We start from the raw sequence: 24,993 nt of genomic DNA on the forward strand, positions 1-24,993 counted from the left end.
AGGACAAACTCAGACCTGCCAACAAGTTGGCATACTGTTCTGCTGATACTCAGTTTGCATGACAGTTTTGCTCCTCAAACCCACAGGGAACCTAAATACTCATTTTAGTATCTGGGTACATTACAACTCTCAGAATGAAAACTTTAGAGGCAGAAAATTATTTCTTTTCTGCAGTCATGTTTTGTAGTTCAGGGTAGGGTTCTTTTGTTGTTTCTTGGGGGTTTTTTTTCCTCAGAAAGCTAAAACTAATACTTTTGCCCATAACCCAGCATGGCAAATTCAGGAAAAAAAAAAAAAAGGAAATAAAATTTACTCCTTATTAGGTTAATTTCCATTACCTATGAAGTAATGTTATGACCAACAAACAGCTGTGATGCACGTTGAACTGCCTGTCAACCTCACATTACAGATAGAAAATAGAAAAGAATGGGGGAAGAGAAATCAAGGGTAAGAGCACTGACAAAAAAAAAAAAAAAGATACCTTTGTTTCCCATGAAATTGAAAATACTTTCAGTGCTAAGAAATGTAGAAGTACATAATGTAGAAAATCTTTGCTCTTCACTGCTCTTCTCTGCTTCTTGCATTTCACTCCTCCCCTTGCCTTGTTTCTGGATGTGATCTCGGAAGCCAGATTATGATGAGCACAGGTTCTTCTAAAGCTAGTGCCTTGTTCTTGGCAGGACAGAAGAGAGGCAGTTGGGTTGGCAGCTTTGAAGTTGCTTTTGGGCCTGTCACATGGTGTCACTGCCAGTAGGTTATCTGAGCTGTTGAAATAATTCCTCTTGACTAGACTGTCACTGAGAAAAAGCTAAGCTTTCTTCTGTGTGTGAATGAGGTAGCATGAATCTCTTGAGTAGGAGCTTTTATATGAAAAGAAAATGGGGAGCCCCTGCTGCTTGTTATAGTTTGAAATGCCCTGTAAATTCACAGCCTGACCTGCAGTTCTGTAATTAAATGCATAGTGGAACACATGAAAAAAGACCTCTTGCATCATCTCAGCCACACACCTATGGCCTGATTTTTATGCTGCTATCTCTTGAGCATCCTTGCACCATCTCACTCATTTTTGAAAGGCAGTCAGGGCCTGACATTTCCCTATTGGGCTGCAGTCAAGAATGAGCCATGAGCTCCACGGAGCTCTCCACAGTAAGCAATAATATTTGGGTCCATTTTTCTTTTGTAACCTCAAAGAGTGCATTAGCACAGCACAGTGTCTCCTGCAGCATTGCTTTAGATAACAACGTTGTGTTCACTTGGCTGGTATGAGCTTTGCAACTCTTTGAGCTCCTGTCTCTCTGACAGTCTCTACTCCAAGCCACTTAGAAGTCTGGAGAGATGCTTTGAGATATGCCTTCCCTTTTAGTGGGTCATGAATTTTTACAGCCATCTGCACTGTCTGATTTAACACTATATTGTAGAGTCATTGCAGTCACAAGTTGGCCCTCTGAAACTTCTTGTGCTGTTGGTGATAAGCAGTAAAGCACAGCTATGCTTTATTGACCACTCTATTGTAATGTTTTCTATTTCTTCTCTTCCTTTTTTAAATAATTTGAACTCTCCATACTTTCAGCAAACATATGCAGTAAAATATCAAGTGTCGTTACTTTTGTGGTATAACTTACCATTAAAGACAACTGGTTTATTTTAAAAGACATATATACTTTAAAAATATATACTATTCTAGTAAGCTTTGAAGGACACAATCTTGCAAAAAGTAAGTAACTTTACTCAAATGAGTTGACATTTCATTACTACCCAGTTGAGTGAAGTTGATCACAAAGATCAATAATTTAACATATGCATTTACTTGGGAAAAAGATATTTTGGGGAGCGATAATCTTAAATGTCATGTTTCTACCACCTTACTTCAAAGATGGTTTTTAATAAGAGGGTTTCTAGTTTCTTTTCCCCCCAATGTTTTTACTCACAAGACCAAAATTCAAACAAGTCTTGCTCTTTTTTATGCTGCTTCTTGGACAAAATCAGGTATTTTGATTGTGGTCCTTCAGAGAGTAACAGATCTGCATTAATAGTTTTTCTTGCACGTATTTTACACATACTATTAGGCTTTGTGCTTGGACAAGGGAAAAAGTGATGTCAGGATAGTGAATATTGTGATTCTAACTAAAGATTATTAAAAATGTTCGAAGTCCTCTCCAGTAAAATGAAAGTGCTTCAATCTTTCTGGCAAATTCAAGTTGTGCCACTAGTTCAGTGGGAACAAATATACTCAGAAAATGATACTTGGCCCTTCTTGGTGGGAAATAATATTCCATTTGGTATTATGTTATAATTGTAAGGATATCACTATGGTGGCAATCACAATATTCATTGTTACACCACTGAGATCCAAATATCACACTTTTTCTCATTTGCTTAGTAACTTGTATTTTTGATAAGAAGGTGGGAGAATTGACGTTCTGTGTTTCATAATACATTTAATTCTTGGGAATAAAGGGCCATCTTTTCAAGTCTTTAACCAAGCCAAATTTGTTATCCAAACTGACCAAGGAAAGGAGGGAGGTCTAGTGGACTTGTTGCCGTTGTCTTTCTCTGCTGTTGTTTCTCATCTGCCTATTATGGATTTGCTAACAGAGCTGGCAGAGCTGTGAAGGCACCACTTCAGCACTACAAGGCATCTCTGTTCTTTGGTGATGGCCATCACAGTGGTTTCAAAAGACATTTCCATTACATCTTTGTGTATGTGCAAACCATCGTCTCCTTTGAGGAGTGGGTGTGCATGTTGACAGACCAGCAGTGGCAGTGCTTCCACTCCCTGTGTCTCCTCTGGGATTTGTTCGGAAGTGCCTTGGTATCTTTTCTCCTTACAAAAAGAAAACACAGATATAACACAGCCTAGCCCACCTAAGGACTTCAAAAGATGGTCCAAAGTAGCTGTTTTAGTCAATAATGAGTTTCTCAGTGACTGTTTTGAATTGTTTTAAGTGGTGCTATAATTTGTTCCAAGTACACTGAGATGTATGTCACTCTTAGGGGGTATCCTATCCCTCTCCATCAGTGACCGATCCTACTCTCACGGTGGAAGCACTGGATCAGACCATTGCTGCGTTTGACACAGTGGAAGATCTGCTCAAACACTTTAACCCGGACTCCTGGCAAGAAGATCTTGAGAATTTGTACACAGAGAGTGGCCACCATTATCGAGGCAGAAGCTACCATGACAGGAAGTCCAAAGGTAGGAAAAGACACTATATACATGATTTGGGGCAAGACCAGGATATTCCTTCACTCTGCATAGAAATGTCCATTGCACAGGTATTAGATTCTAGTGCCCATGTTCCTGTTGGAGTCACAGGGCAAAGTTCCACCTATTAAAACCAGGGATAAGTTATTTAATCCTTAATCATTTTCTGACTGAGTAGCATCTCACCTGAGAAATCAGGCTGAAAACTGCCCATAGTTATGATGAATTCACAAATAAAAACATAAGCCTGTGTGTAAAGGACAGATGGTTCTCAGCTTCACCTTCTTAAACATTGCTTTGTGTGTAAGACATGGGGCTCCTAATTACCTGCACTATCATCCTTCTTTAAATACCCTGCTTAGGGATCGTTCTCTGTTGAGTGAGGAATAATCATTTTTATCACATTGTGCTTAGGGAAGCATCTGGTGCAGACACCTGTATGTGCAGCTGGTTTTTCAGGATGTGAGCATCTCGCTGTTTTTCATTGTGTTGGCAGGGAACATTGTTATAGTTTAACATCTTTGTAATTGAGCAAAGCACGCATTCTGGGTTATGTTTCTTGTTTCCTTCTGTTAGTTCAAATCATCCACCAAATGGTAAAGCTAAGGGTTGTTAAGATATAAGTACAAACACATAATGATAAAGAAACACTATTTAGAAGTGTGTCATGCTCTGGGGCAACCATGGGCTGAAGGGCCTGGTGAAATTGCCCTTTATGTGCAAGAACAGATCTAGGAGGTCTGTTAGGGTTCTCCAAGATGACAGTTACTGTAGTTTTCACAGAAGATCTGGAGTGAAATATTTTATTGGAGTTCTCCTGTTAATATTGCCTTCCATTTCCAAGTAATATATTCATATGCATTCTTCTTTACAATTTTAAAATTATAATGCCCAAATCACAGTTCTGATTCTGTGAAATCTAACGTTTATTTGCATCTTAATTCCCATCCTCCCTATGTTAAGCATGTGCTGGACAGGGAGAGAGGATTTTAATTCTATATGAAGTTTACTTGCTATGAAATGATGAGGTTTTGATCTTAAAAGAGACATATAAGTTTCATCTGTATTAGGGAAAACAGTGTTGAGTGTTCTTAGGCCTTGAAACTCAATCAATCACCATATTGCTAAATTGTCAGCCTGGTGTCTGCTTAGTTCTAGGCCAAATGTCATTCTCTCAGGTCATTGCTGGACATGAAACAGGAGTTGGCAGAGGCCAGCTGCCATTCCTGGTGGTAGTTTGCATTGGCCACTTTGTATTGTAGAGTAAGAGATAAACGGTAGGGATGCGGGCTGTCCCATGGATGTCGACCTCCGTGCAGTAGAAGGACCTCAGGCATATACAATGTATTGGTAGATGTGCAGCCAACTTGGTGTACAGTTTCCAAAACACTTTGTCCATCTTTGGTTTTAGTCTTAGCACTTCAAAGGAATCTGCAATAAAGCCCTGAGTACCCCTCCAGTGAAAACTGAACCCTTTTACTCTGTACCTTTTTGGTATGTCTATGACGACAGCACGTTTTGTGAAAAACGTCACCTAACTGCCACTGCATCACTTCTGAGATCAGTTTGATCTCATTGAGGGGTCTGTGAAACATGATCTGTGTGTCCCTTATTCCCAGGCTGTATTTGGCATCAATAAACGTGTATGCAAAAGAAATAAAGGGTCTGTTTTGATTTTAATAGAAGCTGATTAGAAACCTAAATACTGTACTAGTCCTGCTCCTCAGATTTCATTTGATTCTCAGATCATATTTGGCCTAGTACCCCGTATATTTACATGACCAAATATATATGAAGTAGCATTTGCTGCTTTGTTTTGATGCAGACCATGTAGGCTAGAGTTACCAATCTGATCTGTTAGTGCTCAGAAATTCAGATGCGTAAAGTTTTCTTCATTTGGTGTAAATGTAGTTCAGCTTCTTGCACAACAAAGCAGTGTAAAAACATAAAGAGTTTTCCAGTTATTATTTTAACACTTTGTTTATTTTAATAGGAATTTTTTGATTGTTGTTTTGGTTACAGAAATAAGAAAAAAGTTTTATAATATTTTTTTCTCTTGTCTTCAAACTAAAGGCCAAATTCCCTGACTGTTAGCAGCTTTCTGGACAAAGTACCTCACCACAATCAGATACTTAAAAAAATCAGTTAAGAATTTTTATTTAGTCATAAACTTCTGACAAGACTAAAGGCTTATTCTTGGATGATATCAGGAGTAGGGAATAGCTTTAACAAGTCCTTAAATTAGAAATGCTTCGTGGATTTTAAATGCAGACACTGCGGATCTCTGAGGAATGTTTATAGGCAGTAGGATAACCTTGCAGCAGAGAGAGCAACAGATTATATTATCATTTATTTCAGATATCTATCTGTTTCTGCTTCCGGCTTGGGTTTCATTTTTTATCCTTAGTTAAAATAGCCTTGAAGCAGATAACAACAATTTGATGTAATCTCTGCCTATCTTTCACAGAGTTTTCAGGAGATGTCATATATATGGTATAAATGAATCACTAATGATTTTGCTCCTATCCAACTCTCTGCCCATACCAAATTGTGCCACAAAATTGAGCTTAAGAGGCAGTGGTGCTGAATACCAATTCTGATGACAGGGATATGTGATAAATGATATTTAAATGGTATGTTTTCTTAATTTGGCAATCAATCAGTAATCTACAAAGATAATGATTAGGGTAAGGAAATAAGATGTACAGTGTTTTAGCATAGCTGAAACTCAGAATCACAGAATAGACAAAGTGGGACAGCATCTCAGGAGTTTACATAATCCACTCACCCAGCTCAAGGCAGGGTCACCAATAACAGGTTGCTCTGGACCATGTCTGGTCAGGTTTTGCATATATCCAAGGATGAAGGATACACAACCTCTCTGGACAGCCTGTGTCTGGCCACCCTCCAAACAAAGGAGGGTTTTTTGTTTTCTTTTAAATATTTGGATAGGTTTTCCTATGTTACAAGTTGAGCCCAGTACCTCTGTCCTTTGAAAGAAGACTCTGGCTCCATCTTTTTACTCCCTTCCATCACGTATTTATTATACACATCAGTATACACATAGATAGATCAATCCCTGAATACCTCCTGCAAGAACCTTAAAGGTGAAAAGTGTGTTGATTAAATCTATATATGTATATGAGAACTCCATTCTGTCTACAGAATCTGATCTCACACCTCTACAGCACTGATGCAGCTCTATTGATTTAAATGCATTTCTTTCTATTTACACTGTTGAAGTGAGATATTGGTATCAGGTGTGTCTCGATAATAACCACATGAAGTCTGAAATTTAATTCTACATATGTTTAGTGAGGTTTGCTGTTAACCAGTTCAGACTGGCAGAAAAAGACAGAAAAAGAAGGAGAAAACACACATGCACATTTTCAAAATCCTCAGATGAGATGGCTTGTATAAACTATAAACTACAGCATACACCTCCTTCATGAAAATAACCACAAGTAGATGTTTCATCCTTTGCAGCAGTGGTAAATATACTCAAAAAGATTTGCTAGCCATTGCTGCATTTTAGAAACTCTGAAAGTATGAATATTCAGCCTTAAGCTCATCCTAGACTCTTAGGAAAAAAGCAGGTCATAACAAATAAAGTATATCCTTTAAAATAATTCCCTTTGCATTGCTGTAATATGTTGTAGTATCTCACTGTCATAGTAATTTGGCTGTTACAAACATAAAACATGTATATATCACTAGCTATTCGGTTATTTAATACTGTTCTTAACAAGAACACAGGTCGATATAAAAAAGAAAACAACTATACTCTATAATTTTGTTGAACTTCTAGACAAACAGATTTATATTCTTTTAGAGTCGTAAGGTGCATTCAAATGTGTTTAAAGAAAAACCCTTCATCCTATAATTTAAATTTTTGAAAGCACCAATTTATCTGCTTGATAATATCAGAACTCCTCAGACATACTGTTGTAAACAGTTTCAACCATCAATTAAACATTATCTAACTTTTCCCATATGCTTGTTTGTATTTATCTTCTGTTGTTCATTCTAAAGTTTTACCTCAAACTGAAAAAGGCTTTATAGGTTTTGAAAGATCTCTGCCTGTGAAATGGCTTGTCTACAAATGAAGAAAGCAAAAAGAAAGAAAAAGTTCACTGTTTCTCATCATAAAAATGTCGAGGGGATGGTACCTAGAGAAAGGGATCATCTTTATAAGAAGACTGGGGGGTTGTTTTGTTGTCGTTGTTTTGTGGATTTCGAGGGGGATTTTGTTTGTTGGTTTGGGGTTTTTTTTGGGGGGTGTTTATTTTTCAGGAGATTTTTTTGATTGGTTTTGGTTTTGTTGTGGGGTTGTTTGGATTTTTTTTTTACAAATAAACCTGGGGAGCAGGAACACACATAGATAGATACATTCTTGTAATTAACAAGACTACACATGCCTCTGAGCTCATTTTCTTTTTTGGAAATAGTATGCATGAAGCCTTTGGCTATCAGAGGAAATTAATCAGGTGGTACATTCTTGCAATAACATCTGTCTGCAATGACAGCTTTACAAGTTAAATAAATAAACACTTGCTGGCATAGCCACTCTGTTCTCTGGAAGGAGAGTAGCAAGATGAGACCACAAGTCTGCATGGAATGTTTCTGCTGCCCATTGCCAAACAAGTTCCCAAGATCAGGCAAGTTTCTCCATGTCCTTAACAATAGTTTTTAGTTGTAACTACTCTCGATGGTCTAGCAAGAAGTTAAAATTTTATCTCAGGAATGTAATTTCTCAGGGGGTTGCAAACAGTGGGCAATAAATTACTGCAAACATCCATATACTCTTCCTTGAAAGGTTCTGGGATGGCTGCCAGCAAGTTTCAGTGCACCAGATAGAGAGTGCAGGCATCACAAATGCTGAATGCCTGCTCATTCACAGGAAATGTGAATATTCTAGGTACCTTCTCAAATACCTGCTAATTTAAAGTATTCCCCATGCTTAAAACCCAGGATATTTCTTCCACCCATCTTCAGCCAGGAGACAATTTGTCTGTTGCATGCAAACTACACACGTCCATTCATTTTACAATCTAATTCAGATCTATACCTGTACTCTTCCCCTTCTGCAACAAATGTGGTTTTCCCTCATGCTTTATGTGACATTCCTGGGTCACTGCAGTGAAAGCTTTTCTTATTAAACTCCTTTTTTAAAATACTAGTGAAACTTGCAGCAAATTATTTATTGCTGGAATAAGCTGTTCAATCCCATTGATTTCAATGAAGCTATGCCCGTTTGTGACACTGATAGTTTGGCCTGCTTTTGCTACTTGACCCATACCACAACTAATAATTGGTTTGCTAGTCTATAATAGGCCTATATATTGTGAACTGTGTTTCATGTGGACAATTATAATCCCACTGCAATTCTGATCTCTCATCCTCTAAAATAATAGTTGCTGTATTGAGGAGGTTTGTTTTGGCATTGTGATTCTGTAGTAAATCCAAATTGCAGCATCTTTTCCCCAGCTCCCACGAGAAAGACTTGGGCATCTCCCAAAGTTTTCAGGTAGATTTAACTAAGTACTTATTGTGATATCAGTAAGTATGTGCAGTGGAACAGTGAAAACCTTTAACTGTATGTGTTGAAGACTAAAAGCTACAGTGTTTGGTCAACATTTGCTATGGAGAATAATTTCATCAGTGTCAGTGCATTTAGGTGATTTAACCAGAGGAAGATGTGACTGTTTATCATACATATGAGATTGCATTTTCCAATTCAAGTTCAACTGCACCATAGCTTCAGTCAGCTACAGCAGTGCTCAGAACGTCTTTCACTGCTCTACTCTACCTGACACAGCCCTGACACACACCTTTATGCTAGTTGAAAGTGAATGCTGGGAAGAAAGGGTTCAATATATTTGTAGTTCTCTGTGAAATGCCATGTTCTATAGGAGGAATTTTTTAAACCCAAAAGTTAAAATTAAAACAGCAACACAACCTTTGTTGTAAGCTGTAAGCCACACATGAAAATGGATGATGAACTCTGGATCCCCACTTGACACACAATAATTCAACCACACTACAGTTCCATCCCTTGCTGATGTACAAAATATGAACAGGAGCAAGCGATTCCACAAGCTATTCCAAGTTGGATAATTTGTCCCAGGGTTTGACCACCTCATGGTGATTAGTTTTTCTTAGAGCTCACTGAAATATCCCTTGCTGCAACTTATGATTTTTTGCCTTGTGTTTTTGCTGTGCACATTCAGGAAGAGACTTACTTCATGCTCCCAGTAGCCCCTTTCAGATAGCCAGAGAGTTATTAGAACCCCCTTTAGTCTTCTTTCCAGGCTAAACAATTCTGGTTCTCTCAGCCTCACTGTGGCTGTTTTGGACCAGCACTTTAACCATCATGGTCACCCATGACTGAACTTCTAGTTTGTTCATCTTCTTCTGCTGAAGGGGGCTCAAACCTGCACACAGTACTGCAGATGCAGGTTCACAAGAACTGAATGAACATGAGTATTCATCTCCTTCAACCTGCTGACAAATTCTTCCTAATGTGTGCAGCCTGTGTCACTGCAAGGCAAACAGCTGACTCATGTTCAACCCGCTGTTTACCAGGATGCCAAGGCTTTTTCTTGCAAAGCTTCTGCTTAACCAGTGTGTCCCCAGTCTGGACTGATGCATGGGGTTATTCCATGACAGGCACAAGAATTTCCATTGGCCATCACTGAACCTGGTGAGGTTCTTGCCAGCATATTTATCCAGACTGCTGAGATCCTTCTGAATGGCAGCCCTGCAGCACATGGATGAATTCCCTTAATGTGATGTCACTGACAAACTTGCTGAGCATTCATATCATTCCATTGTTCTGATCATTAGTGAAGATCTTCGGCAGTGTTGACCCCAGCATTACTGCCTGAGGAACATGGCTAGTAACAAGCCATGAGCTGTATTTGGAATTGCTGACCGTTTTGCTCAAGCCTCTTAGACCTTCTGGTTATCTACCAAATTTGTAGTCCACCTATCTCATTATATCTCAGCAGTTTGGCTGCAAGGATACTATGGATCACTGCCAAAAATCAGCAGATGACTCTGCTGATTTCACCTCAGCCACCAAAAGAGTTGTCTCATCATATCAGACTTTCAGGCTGGTCCATCACGATTTGCCCTTGGTAAATCTATTCTGGCTGTTTCCAGTCACCCTCTTGTCTTTCATGTACCTGAACATTGTTCAGGAGAATTTGGCCCTTTATTTTACACTGGGATGAGGATAGGCTGCCTGAATCCTTCTTGCCTTGCTTATAGATGGCCTTGACATGTGGTGTAGGAATACCATGGCAAGGTGGCTACCATGTTTTACGCCTCAGCTCTGGTCTGTGGCTGATGCATGAAAAAAAGCGTAAAATTTTCAGGTACGGCAATGTTAGGGCCATGTATGAACTTGGAACAATAAAGTCTTAAAAGAAACTCTAACAGACTGCCTGTCTTTTTAAAATTAATCAGTGACCAGCAGCACAGGTTTTCTCTGCAATCTTTAAGACGTCCTTCTTAAATAAAACTTGGTATTAGCTGCAATCCCTGATAACAGCCCTTTCCTCTGATTAAGATCAATGTTTCAAGGCAAGCACATGCCATAGTACTATGTGAAATGAGGATGGATTTAGACATAGGAATTAAGAGGGAGAAGGGGACAGTGTACCCTAACTATCCAGCTTACTGCTCCAGTGTATCTTTTTATGTCTGCCTTGCCCTTAAATTGAATTCTGATGCAGACATTCTGTAATAATACTCTGAAGTTATTTGCATCCAGTCTAGAGAACCTTTTAGTTCTAGTTTTAAATTAAGGACTACAGTGGTTTCAGTCCTTGATAAGAAAAGCAGCAGGATTTCACACCAATCACACCAAAGCTCAGTTACATTTTAGTTGCAGCAGTGAAGTGATGCATAAAACTCACTGTACTGTAAAATCTCATTGTTATATGGATGAGGAAATGGACTGGCTCCAGACAGTAAAACAATCCCAAGACAGGGAAAAATGCATATCAAAGCTTTCAGCAGAGAAAGTTGTTCAGAGCAAAATGTGTTCTTTTGTTAGGGCACTGCAAACCATGGTCTAAAGCTAATTAGGCAATAGGAGCTGTTCTTGTGTATCAGTCTGATGATATCAGAGTATGGTATGCCCTGTTCACAGAAGACATTGTGTGCTCACCTTCTCCCACCAATCAGTGAATTTCTGTAGACCAGAGTCAAAAAGAGTGTAGGTGTTTACATCCATATATTTTTGTGGAGGATGACTTTTATGTCTCTTAAACCCTTTATTTAGTCTTTCCTCTGCTGCTTGAAGTTATTTTTATTATTTCAAGATGACTAAAATAAGACGTTTCTGCTATTACATTTGTCCATTCCAACCTGGACTCTGATACCTAAGATATGGCAAAGTGCAGAGAATTCACATCTTAACGGATAACTTTGAGATTTGGGGTCCCCAAAAATGCTAATAAGTCAGGATCAGAATGCCTTGAGGTGACACCAAGGAGAATTCATGCAATTTTCAGGCAATCTATTGGAAAATTTCCCATAGATTTTTCAAATATAGTTCAACGTAGAAAAATTCACTAAATAAAATGTATTTTGCTACCGGTTGATTACAGAATTCCTTAAGAATGCATCCACAGAAGGTTTTGAGCCCTCACCGAAAACAGCTGATTCCTTCATACTGCATAGAGAAAAAAATTATCGTAATTATCTGGTTATTCCCTCCTATGCTTCAAGCAAGTCAACAGCTCTCCACAGTACTGACTCAGCTACAGCCTAAGAGACCTTACAAAGACTTCTGAAAGTCAACAAAATGAGGCTTTTGACGGCTAGTGAGCAAAGCCTTCCCTCCAGTGAAAGCCTTTTGCTAGGTCACCCCTTGCCATTTAAATGGAGCAGCTTAAGTACTGAAGCTAATATGTGTAACGCTGTGATGAATATAATATGGTCTCTGCAGGAAAGCCCCCCCCGCCCTGGCTCTTTAAAAGCCAGTGCTTTCCCTCTCTGCCAGTCTCATTACGAAGACTCATTTCTGTGTTGATAATGCAGCAGTGATAATAGGTATCAGCTCAATGCAGGAAGGGGGACTATTGAGCCGAAGGGGAAATTTCATCTGTGATAGATCAAATTTTGCTCAGTCCCCTGGACATCTTCTCCTGGACACAGATGTCAGTCAGTTCATGTGACGTGGGTCTGGGCCCTCTTTAATGACCAGTTTGTTGCTGGAAGCCTTGTTTCCTACATTACTTCAGCTGAATTAAGGCTGATTTAAGCCTTTAAGAATTTTATTCTTACTGTGTAGAGAGGCACCATCAGCAAATACCATCCTAGTCCTTGTTCAACCTGTGCCAATAGGAACCAGTATCCATTCCCATGGATTGCTGCATGAATGTGGATGATCCAGGCTTTCCTCTCAAGAAATTTAATTAATCATGAAGACACAAAATTATCTGCCCTCTTTTTACAATGGTTAATTTTCCCTTCACTGGCTGAAATGAATAGTAACCAGATACCTCTTTGCTATATTGGTAAGCAAAGCTGATGGCAAAGGTCCCGATGAGAACATTTAGAGTAGAGAGAAACACTTCCCTGTGAGAAGAATTAGCCTGAGACCCTGCAATGAGAAGGGGTGGCTTTGGAGAATGGCAGCAGACAAGAAAATATCTTCTGTTGAAACAAAGAAATCAATATTCTCTGGACTTGTAAGTCTTGGCTGTGGACATTTGTAGTGTATTTTTCTCCCAGTGCATGAGTATACCAGCAGCCCTATTGATTTTGTGCTTCTATCAGGAGGATGATCTATACCTCTTTTGAAGAGATGCTAGCTCTCTGGAGAAAGCCACTGAGATTTCACGGTGAGATTTATCACAATTGCTATAAAATCACAATTTATCTGCTAAATTTTCATTGATTGAGATAACACCTTGTCAGAAAAGTGAAACTGCTATGATTTTCTATAATAGCACTTGTGACATTTATGAGTTGCATCTTGCATATCTGCCTTGTGAATATCTTCAGGCCAGAATGTAAAGGTGCATGATATTTACAAATCCCATCTTTCTCCACAGTTTACTTTATGATGTTGACAAGGACTGATTCATGGAGGTGTCTTTGTGGAAGGTTTTCACATGCTTATAGTAAAGCACAAGCATAGGTACTATCAGGACCAGAGATGGTGTTGAGCTATTAAACGTGCTCATGAAAACATGATATGTTCACCAACACTACACCATTATCTCATTTCTCATTTAAACCGTTCCTATTTTCCTGATGATATTTCTATTAGAAAATACTGTTCAGGGTGGGAACTTAACACCAGTTGACATGTCGTCCAGTCGTGATTGAATTCCTGAGCTTTTGAACTCTTAGTTGGTGGACAGAATCATAAGGAAAAGAAGAAAGCAGAAAAGGAGAGAAATATAACTCTGAAAACTTCTAGAGAAATAAAAGCCATTAAATTTGTTACTTTTATCTGTGCTACAATTGTGGAAAATGTATTTATGGAAGGGGGTTTTTGTTTTGTTTTAGCTTTACAAGCTAAGGCTAGAAACAGCACTTAAACTCATAATTGATAGTCTATAAGTTATTTTTATGGTTGGCTTTACTACTTGTTTACATGACATATCTCACAGAGAATACCAGGCATTTAAACATCAACCAACTACTGACATTCATTGAAGCTCATTAGTTTTAATTGTATTTATTTGTATGCCTATTATAGTAGCATTTACCAGCTGAAATTAATATCGCTTAGATTGATTTGACCATCTAAAAGAGAGTTATCTAGACTCTACCTGTAAACAATACACACAGGCAACTTGAGAAAGCAAGTCATGCCACCTGTCCTAAATGCCCTTGTGAGGAAGGGATGAATCACTCTCCAAAGACCTTTCTCTAATAAGCACAGCAATAGCCATGTTTAAAGTGTTTGCCTTTTGTATGCCAGCAGTTAGGCAAAAGGAGTTATGCCTATAATAACAAAAAAAAAGCCCATCATCCAAGTAAGCCAGGTATAAGCAGAGGAGGGAAAAGAATAGCAGAGAGAAAATCTACTACTCAAGGATGTAACAGATCAGTGACAAAGCAAGTAAAATAACCAGTCTTCAGCTTTCAGGCCAATATTTCGGGCAAGCCTTCCCTTCACCTTTATAGTCAGCATAAGCTCTGCTATGGGAGTCAGCGGGCACAGGATAAGAGCCTGGATGGCCACCTGTAATGATTTAAAATTGGTGGGTTTATGTCTGTCTGTTTGGAAATCACTGCTATATTTCACATATTTTCCAACCAGTGTCACACTACTTTGTGTTACTGACTGCCTGGGGAGTGGTTCAAACCAGAGGAACATCCCACTCAAACCTCACTAATGAAACTTCTTTTGCATTGCAGTTGACCTGGACAGATTGAATGATGATGTGAAACGTTACAGCTGCACTCCAAGAAACTACTCTGTCAATTTAAGGGAGGAACTGAAGCTGACAAATGTTGTTTTCTTCCCCCGCTGCCTCCTTGTCCAGCGCTGCGGAGGAAACTGTGGCTGCGGGACTTCAAACTGGAAATCCTGCATCTGCATGTCAGGGAAAACAGTGAAAAAATATCATGAGGTATTTTCACTCTTTTTCTTGGTTTTGGTACTTCTTTTGGGTATTTATTGCTTGCATGTATTCTGAAGGCTGTTCTCAGAGCCATGTATGGCTGCAGGAGGCCTGATTTTAAGTAAGTTTAATGTTAACATCTTTGATGCCACAACATCACCCAGTGAATTGTATTTGGAAGTGGTGAATGAGCAGAGTCAAAAAAGGTTATATATGTGTTAGACAGGAGTGTTAACAGGTATTTATGGATAAGTTAATTTAGAAGTAATTGGAGAGAACTTTTGACACCTTTCTGTGTGGATGCTACCACAGCTTCCTCCTGAACTTTCTTGCAAGAATGAGGTTTATGTTGGTCTGATTTTTCCCAGAAAAGGATTGATACAATATGAATGTATATGCCACTGGAAATACTATTTTTAGTAACACAGAGACATGTGTTGCTTGAGACATTTGATTGCATTTCCTCTTGTTTTGTGCTACATCTTCTTAAACCATGCTTGGAAACGACAATTAAGTCACTTGTAAACTCTTTTCCCTCCAGATTTGTTAGCTGTGGGAAGCAGATGAATCTTTCAGCCTTAGATTCTTTCCCAGTCAACATTTTTTTAGGAAGGCTTTATGTTTGCATAAGAGCAAAGTCCATTATAATATTTACAACAGCATGTAGTGACAGGACAAGGGGAAATGGCTTTAAACTGAAAGAGGGCAGATTTAGATTGGATATGAGGAAGAAATTCTTTACTGTGAAGACAGTGATACTCTGGAACAGGTTGCCCAGAGATGTTGCAAATGCCTCATCTCTGGAAGTATTAAAGGCCGTGTTGGACAGGGCTTTGAGCAACCTGGTCTAGTGGAAGGTGTCCCCGCCCATGGCAAGGGGTTGGAACTAGATGATCTTTAAGGTCTCTTCCAACCCAAACCATTGATTCTATGATTCTGTGATTTATTTTTCATCCATTCAAAACACATTTAGAGAGGAAGGAAACAAGGAAACAGCTTTTTATCTTCTTGCCTCTAAATCAGTATTTTCAGAACCAGTGTGAACAATATTTACTAAAGTGAACATATCTAGGAAAGTTACTTGATACTATCCTTTCATTTGTCTGAAAGTAGGTAGCTGCATGCCATTCTGACTTAATTTCTGGCATATATCTTTTATGAGAACCTGATTTACCACTTGGCTTAAGTCTCAAGTGAAAATGAACTTTAAAGGCATTAACTTGGGAGACCTTTGCTTTGCTGTGAGCATGTGGTTACTCTTTTCGAAGGCAAGAGATTTTTTTATCACAATTAGCTGCAGAATACAGCATCAGCTAGGACTAGAGAATAGTTCATAGTTTTATCTAATTTTAAGCAAGATGCAGCGGATGACCCTGGTAATTACAGAGCAGAAAGCCTTATCTCAGTAGTAGAAAAGTTAATTAGAAAAAAAATTAATATTAGAAACCACTTAGATGACTATGAACTGATAAAATGAACTCAGAATGCCTTATGTATGAATAAATATTTATACAGAACAACATTGTACAAGAGTGCTAAAAGACCTGGCATCTCCTTCAAAGAGCAACCAGACAAGATCAGACATGGATTAGAAGATAACGAGTAAAGAGGTTGAAGAAATGTGCAATTTTCTACATAGGAAGTGGCTATCTGTAGCTGCCTCCAGCACACAGATTAAGTGTTATTTCACGTATAATCAATCTGGAGGAAGGTGAACAGAGAGGTGGCAAAAATGACAACTAGCACAGGAGATAATGTAACAGCAGAGAAGACTATGAGGGATTTCAGAACGCCTATGTAACTACTTATAAGTGCAGTTCAGAAAAGCAGCGTTAGGATGACTAGTCTAAGCTATTCATGTAACACTGGGTGTGTGAGGAGGGAGAAATAAAGGGTGGAAGTTGGAGGAAAGGTCTAGTAATGAGTCACTGTGAAGAGTTTCAGGAAAATAGTTATTTAGTGTAGGATAATAGGAAAAAAGGAAGTGACAGTCTTCTGCCAGAATAGAGGTGAACAGGAAGTAACACAAATATGATGGCCTGCTTAAACTGGTGGGGTACTTATACTGGGTTTTGATGACCGATGCTTAGAAGGATACAAGCAGGAGCAGAAAAGATGTATAGAAGCAGAAAAAACACATCAAGAAAAGTACGGGAGAAGATATACATCAATAACATATGTAAGGAAAGTGGCTCAAAAGTTTTGGATAATTTAATTTAGAAAAAAATGGGAATTAGAAAGGGCACAGTGAAAGATAGAAAAGAACAAGAGAGAGATTGAAAGGGAACTAATTTATATATTTCAACCTTAAATATAAGTGGCACATAATTCGGAAGGATTCTGAGAGAACTGGAAGTAAAATATAAACTAAAGAATCATTGGTAATATCTGTATCAGAACTTAAGCCAACTATTGACAGTAGCTAAAAAAAAAACTTTTGATTACAAACATGTTATCAAGCACTTATTTTTTTATTTGATGTTTGGGAGCGTGTAGTGCTGGGGCACCAGAATATCACACTGACCAGGTATTGGTCAGACCCAGGACGTCATGACTTTTGACCACCCCAAGTTAAACACTAAATTCAGGAAATTCAATATTCACACTAATACATCACTGCAAATTTATTTCACTACTCCTTTGTTCTCTGAAAACCATATGAATTCAAGAGAGTGTTTCAGCTTTAACATTAAATGGCTTTTGTAAGTTTAAATTTAAACTTAATCCCTTAGGGATGAATTAACCGCTCACTGAGCAGAAATTCAGGCAAGTGGCTCCCATTAACATGAGTGGAAGTCATGCAGATAAATTCACGTATGACATACTAAAGATGTGTCCATTAATTTTAGTCCAAAATATTTTCCACTTTATTATTATTATTAGCCACACACAGCTAATCAGTTTTATTCTTTCTCATCCTTAGGCACTTAACGATAATTTTATTTAAATGCCTGGCAGTAAAGGCACTGAGGAGGGGCCTCTCAACATGCCAGTTTTAGAACCATGGAGTTGGTTTACACTTTTTTGAAGCCAATTTGAAATACACTAACCTTAACCAAAAAGCCTTTAGTTGTGTAAGGAAGGTTAGAGCTTCATACTTTATGAAAGCCCCACTGCTGTTAATTTGGTTAAAAATCTCTGCCTTCTGCTGCAGGAGAATGTAGGCAAGATTCAAACACAAGTCTCAATTTCATTGATTTACTTGCTAAAAACACCAGAAGGAAGTATAAGGTAGTGGAGCAAAAAAAGTATTTGTAGCAGCTGAAACTGAATCTTGTAGACCCCAGACCACTTCTCTTGCCAGGCTGATTTTGCCTAACTGCTCTTCTGGAGTTTTATCTACTGAGCTCCTGGACCCACCAGAGTAGTTTGTCCTGCACATGAGTGTGCTTGTCCTCAACAGTAAAAATGCAACTGGGAATCACTTAGAAGTTGTCTGGCATTTCTGAGCTACCCAATATTTCTGGGTGAGAAAGACAGGCAGGCAAATTTTCCAGAAGTGGTAGGGTCCTTTTTGGAGCCTTTTGACCACTTTGTGGTCAGTGCCTTGCAGTGCCAGAGTAGCTGCATGCCAGCAGCTGTGGGGACACTAATGCTTAGAGTGTTTGTTGAGAGAGAAGCTTCTAGTCCAGAGATTTCAAGGTTATCTTCTCCTTATGCTCTTAATTTCTTTTAGTTCCTCCTTAGTTCCTCTTCAAAGCCTCACACTGTACTCACCACCAAGCACTCCCTCCTAGTATCTCAGGACTAACAGCTATCACGTGTAGCCTTTAATTTCGCCAAGCTGTGAGTGCTGCTCCAGTTCCCTGAACAGTCTGTACAGGTCTTTCCTATCATGTCCAATTGTAAGAAGCAATGCAACAGCAGGGAAAATGAGAAAATGAGAATGCCATGGTAAGAGGTATCTTTTTCCTTATTGCCCTGGGAAATGTAATAATAAGATCTCAGGTCTTTTTTGTGACCTCGAAGTTTGCCATAACTTTGCCAAAATACTCAGCAAATTCCAGAAGTAAATGTGTTCATAACTTGAGTAAACAGATAATTTTATGGAAGGGCGAGGAGGGGGGGCTGCAGGAGTCTTGTGATGCTCTGTGGTTTTCCACGGCTTCCGGGTTTGCTTGAGTTGAGAGCTCATGCAAAGATACTCATGACTTACCACATAGTGTCACAAACCCCACAAACCAACCAGGCCGAGCTCTGGCAGTGTCTCAAAACATATCTCAGGCACAGTCTACCATAAGTGATACTGAGTTATGCATCAGGGCTCCATGAAAAGGAATGACAAAGCAATACATCAAAATGGATGCAGCACACCTTGATCAAATGCTCGTCTACTGTTGTCCAACTTGCCAAAGGGGAGCTGAAACGAAAGTGTGTTTTCCATTGCAGTGCTTTTCTTTGGAAATGCCTGAAGCCTGTTTTTAAAGAGAATGAAGCTCTAAACCTGGAGAACACCCAGCCCAGAGGAGGTGTGGGGGAGCTCAAGCCAGGACTCAGTTCAGCTCGGGCTGTGGCTATGTCGTCAACACAGCATGCACATACCTCCAAGAAACAAGAAATCAGTTTCCCCATCTCATTGCTGTAACTGATGAGATGTGAAATGAGCTTCCACGAGGAATAAATGCTCGTAAGGTAGCAACCAGAATTTGTCAGAGTGTATAAACCTCCACAAACACAGTGCTGAGCAGCACAGCTAAAAGGCATATAAAGAAAAAAGCAAGTGGTGAAAGTGATTGCATCTTTTACCTACTTACTTGTCCCTCCCTGTAAAGACTGGTGCATTTTTCACTTTCTATGTGGTAAATAGAAGCATTCTTACTTTCTGTATGGTGAATAGAATTTCAACCCTTTTTGAAGTGTTACATGTCTCCCTCAAGTTTTGACTGGAACTTGTCTGGTGCCTTCACAGGACATACATGCAATTAATTGTCAATGACAAGGTTTAGATTAGTGTTAGGGTGGCTACTTCATAACCTCTTGCTGCTCTGAGAAAGATAGCAGGCACCTCAGTACCTACACAATGCAAAGTCTTTGCACAAGTTGCTGGGGCATTGGCAACTGGACCCAATATTATAAAGGGAGAATAAGACAGGGAATATTATTGGGGAGAAAAGAACAGGAGAGCATGGAAGAAAATAAAAAGGTGACATGAAACTTCAGTAAGACAGAGGAGTTGTTGCAATCGAGTTAAGAAATGTAACTAACACAATTTGGTGCTGTGGAGACTTTTTTTCCTTTTTTTTGGGGGGCGGGAGTGGGGGTTCTTTCCTTTTTTCAGAGAAATGGGAAGCAAACCTTAAGGAGGCACCTGAGAGAGCAGACAATAATTCTCACCCTGTCACAGGGAAATATAAGATAACTGGACAAAAATCATACAAATGCTGCTAATACAGAAAAGGAAATTTGCTAAGGGGTTAAATAAAGCAAGCATCATCAAAACAGTGTGCAAGGAATACAGTCTGATTCTTGTATGTCCTGGAGTTGATAGTACATGTATAAGGGAGATAAAAGGTTGTTATGGTAATAAAGGCACAGAATTAAACTGACAAAAAAGTTAATGCGTAGAAATACTATATAAGAAGCAGCAATGGGATTTATTTGGAATGCAAATACAAGGAAACAGAATGAGTCGGAAATGACTGCTAGGTCATGGGATGAGCACAGAGAGCACAGAAGTGCAGTGAAAAAAAAAGGTTTGTTTTTTACTAAAATGAAAGTTCTTGGGATGACATCTGGAAGTTAAGCAAGTGAGACATCCTGCAATACATATCTGGGCAGAGTGGCAAGTGGGGAAGAGGAAACCCTTGCATCTGGTCAAAAAAATTAATAGCTGGAGCCATAATGTGTGACAAGATCATCAAAAGTGAGAGACTTGATGCCACGTATATCAAAAGCATCACAGCGTTAGTGACTGTTTCAGATGCCTGAATTTTAAGCCAGTTAATTTTTTTCCCGCATCTTTCCTGTGTTAAAATCAGGTATTTCTTATCCATACAAATAAAAAAAAAAGTGAATCAATAATCTTATCTACATTTAATAATCCCTTAGTTTGAATTCTGCCACTGATCAGCAAACTTTTTTCTTGTCTTGATATCCCGTAATTATCACTGGTAAGAAAGAATACAGCTTAGAGCCCGTGTCATTGTTTTAGGCTATGTTCCTACTGGAATAAAGGTCCTTATGCTAAATTATGAACCACATTCCCATAATGCTTGGTTTCTTATGCTCAAAGCACAGCTAAACTGTGTGTGACCTTTGGATTAAATAACTTCCAAAAATTGCAGAGTAAGGTTTTTCATCTCTATCAGAATTTGGATCTGTGTTGAATGTTTTGCACTTTGAATGCTTCCTCTTTCATGAATCTCAGACAAATATAATTTGTTTTGCATGCTAGAACGGTGGTATTTTTAGATGAGCAGAAGGAGATTAGATAATGCTGCATAGCAGGATTTTAAAATAAGTTCTGCAAAGTACAAATTTCACTATCTAAAATAGCATCCAGAGTTGCTTTCCATCCTCTGTCACTGGAATATGAAGCTAACCGGAAATTTGGTAGGCCATAGTCATGTTATTGACTATTTATTGTCTTCTTAAGTTAATAATAATTAAAAAAAAACCCAAACCCAAGCTATTTTTTGAGTGAGGCTTGATATTTCTATTGGTGTTTAAATTACTGGTCAAGAATTTGACAAAGAATGTTACTATTGCTCCTAATGAATAAAGTAAATGATAATAAGGAAGAAATGGATATGATCAACTGGATACCCCTTTTTTTATTATTATTATTGGAAATGTTACTGGGTTTCCTATTACTCTTTGCTTCTTATTAAAGCAGAAATCACCAATCATGGACTGTCATGGCTAGATATTGTCTGAGTTCAAAGGTAAATGGCACATGGCGAGGGACATCAGTGAGTGCTGGAGAGAGTGATTCACCTCATCTGACTCTACCCATCTAAAGCTGCAAGTCCAGCCTTTAGGCTCCTTTCCTAATTATCAGAGCTAGCACCACCAGAGATGGGTGTTTGAGGTGAATTGTTCTCTGGAGTCACCTCTTTGTTGCTGCTTCTACTGGGGAAATACCAGGTATGGTTCAGGGTGAACAGGTTATCTCCATCTGGGTCCTTTCCCCAGCAGTCGTCGCTGCTCTGCTCTCCTGAGCTCCTGATCATGAAGTGCTCCTACATATCTGCTGAGATTAGAGGGGCTGCCTGTGCTCCACAGGCCCCTGAAGAGCACCCTGCTGCCCCGAAGCACGACCCAGACTTGTGCTGTATACCTTCTGGGAAGGCAGCCACGGTTCCTTGCAGGGCTGTCCAGGCAATGAGTGGGCCTGACTTAAACAAGTGTGCCCTAACTCCAGTTTGTGTTTTTCTGGCTCCAGCTTCTAGATACTGTTTTTTGTGATGGCTTTTCCCTCTCATTTAAAGAGTCCTTCAGAAGCTGGCATCCACATTCAATGCATGATCAATGCGCAAGATTCTTGGCAAGGAAACACATGCAAGCATTTCTTTGTATTATGCAGTAGCCACAGGAAAATTATGCAGTAGCCACAGCCACCTCACCCCCAAACCTCTCAGATGCTCAGACACCTCTACAAAGTAAAATGACATCCAGCATATTGGTGCACTTTTATGGAGATGTTTACACAATAAATGCTACAAGGTCCTGTACCTTTTTTTGCACTACCTATATCTATTTTGCACTACCAAATCCAGCTCAAAAGCTAAGTATTTTGTCTTTTTTTTTTTTTTTTAATTGCTTTAATACTTTTATCACCATAATTAACTTGGCGTTTGATGAGGGGGATATGGCTGTAGTTATATACTCTTTGTGTGGCAATGGTTTGAACAGCCAAGGCACCACATTCTGGTTTGTAGTGACAGATGTTGCTCCTTTAATTTGAAAACTGAAAGGTTATTCTTCTTTTTTGCCCACATAAAACAAACTTTCTGAGCGTTCCAGACCTTCTTCACATCCATATTTTCTAACTGCTCCTTTTTTGGTGGGAAAATCCCCCATCAAAAAAGGAGCAATAAAATTTCTGAGCAAAATTTCTTTGAACTGTTTTCATTAATTCAGTAGTTCCTCACCTTCCAAGGACCTGACCATGTAATGGATAAACAGCAGCTATTTTTAGAATAAAGGGTTTTCTTTCAGCTACTCTAATCACAAGAAATGGCTTTACTTCCTGATTCTTTTCAATTCCCTTGTATTTAGATAGAACTAAAACTATTAGATGGAGAGCTTTGAGCATCAGTTCTATGATCATCTATTAAAGCAACTCTACAGAGGGATCTGGACAGGCTGGATCGATGGAATGTGACCAAATGTATGAGCTTCAACAAGGCTCAGTGCTGGGTCCTGCATTTGGGTCACAACAACCCCATGCAACACTACAGGCTGGGGGAAGAGTGGCTGAAAAGATCCCAGAGGAAAAGGACCCAGGGTTGTTGGTCAACAGCAGATGAACAAAAGCCAGCTTGTGCCAAGGCAACCAAGAAGGCCAACAGCATCCTGGCCTGTATCAGAAACAGTGTGGCCAGCAGGACCAGGAAAGTGATCATCCCCCTGTAGTGGGCACTGGTGAGGCTGCACCTCAAATCCTGTATTCAGTTCTGGGTCCCTCACTACAAGAAAGACATTGAGGTGCTGGAGTGGGTGCAGAAAAGGGCAACAAAGCTGGTGAAGGGTCTGGAGAACAAGTCTTATGAGGAGCAGCTGAGGGAACTGGAGTTGTTTAGTCTGGAGAAGAGAAACTCAGCGGAGACCTTATCGCTGTCTACAACTACCTGAAAGCAGGTGGTAGTGAAGTGGGTGTTGGTCTCTTCTGCGAAGTGACAAATGATAGGACAAGAGGAAATTTGCACCAGGGGAGGTTTAGGCTGGATATTAGGTAGAATTTCTTCCCCAGAAGGGTTGTCAGGCACTGGAGCAGGCTGCCCAGAGAAGTGGTGGAATCACCTGTAGGTATTTAAAAGACATTTAAATGTGGCACTTAGGGTCATGGTTTAGCAGTGGACTTGGCACTGCTAAGTTAACAGTTGGACTTGTTGATCTTAAAGCTCTTTCCCAACCTCGGTGATCTTATGATTCTATAATTTCAGCTGTGTTCAAACTGCTTTTCTGTCTTGTCTGGGGAAGTGCCTGCCAATTCATTTTTCTACTCTTATCAGCAAAGCCCATATACTGTGCTCATGTTTCTGAACATAAAACACAGGGAAAATCCCCAAGCTGTCAGGAGGTCTGTTAGCTTAAATACAGCCCACATCTTTGCTCTCATCCCATTGCATACTTTCATTTGCTCTCAATTGAAAAAAAGCAGACCTACCTATCCAAAGTGACAATCATCTGAATTTGCCAGGTTTTGATGAAAGGCTTATTTAAATAAAGAATTTTATAATGGGCTCAGCAGCAGCAGCTGTACTTGATTTTAAAAGTATATTTTCTTAAAAAAGCATCTTTGAAGATCCAGTCTATTTTCAGCTCTGTAATAATTACAGCAACCTGATTGGGTTCAGTTCGTCTGTTTTTTTGATGACAGCGTGGTACAGTGAATTGTCCTGGTGTTCGTCAGGATTTATTGCATATATTGAGGCAGTCAATGTTTGAAATCAAATTAAATCCATTAAAATTTTGTTTCATTAAAAAGAAAAATAAAATTACATCTCTGCATTTCTAACAGGAAAAAGTATTATATTTTCCAAACACATTAAAGCAGTGTTTGCACCTGGCTTAGGCACAGTCCTTCATCTTAGTATTACATAGGTTAAACATGAATTTTATCACAAAAGGGAGGACAAAATAATAGACTTTGTTCAGTGCTTATCACTTTTGTTATATCCCATGGCCTTCCTACCCTCGAGGCATTAACATTAGAGAACAAATGGTCTCATACAGAAGGCTGCTCACCTGACTGCCGTTCTCCTCTCTGCACAGCATCCTCTCTGCACAGCATCCATGGTTAACCTTTGGCAAGTCATTCACACTCACTTTTGGGGGCTTTCTAATTCTGTTGAAATTGCTAATACTTTGTTGATCTGGTATGCAGCCCCTTATTCCCTCTCCTTCGCGAGACCATCTCAATTCTGGTATAGTGTTGCAATGTCAAAGTATAGAAAGTACTTTGCAAAAAAAAAAGGATTATTAATTCGTTAACAGTTTGATTTGTTAGTTAGGGGACCTGTTATTCAG

At 39.2% G+C, this 24,993-nt stretch overlaps 1 protein-coding gene across 3 annotated transcripts in view; it reads left to right on the forward strand.

Annotated features, from left to right (window-relative positions):
• The window catches only part of PDGFD (platelet derived growth factor D), a 139,131-nt gene that overhangs the window by 108,816 nt on the left and 5,322 nt on the right, over positions 1 to 24,993 (forward strand). For all 3 annotated transcript variants that reach the window (XM_030477400.1, XM_030477399.1, XM_030477398.1), the window contains 2 exons: positions 2,995 to 3,196; positions 14,594 to 14,808. In XM_030477400.1, coding sequence (XP_030333260.1) covers positions 2,995 to 3,196; positions 14,594 to 14,808 — 417 coding nt within the window. The remainder of the gene's footprint in view (positions 1 to 2,994; positions 3,197 to 14,593; positions 14,809 to 24,993) is intronic.

The sequence above is a fragment of the Strigops habroptila genome, chromosome 2 (genome assembly GCF_004027225.2).
Source record: "Strigops habroptila isolate Jane chromosome 2, bStrHab1.2.pri, whole genome shotgun sequence".
NCBI lineage: Eukaryota > Metazoa > Chordata > Aves > Psittaciformes > Psittacidae > Strigops > Strigops habroptila.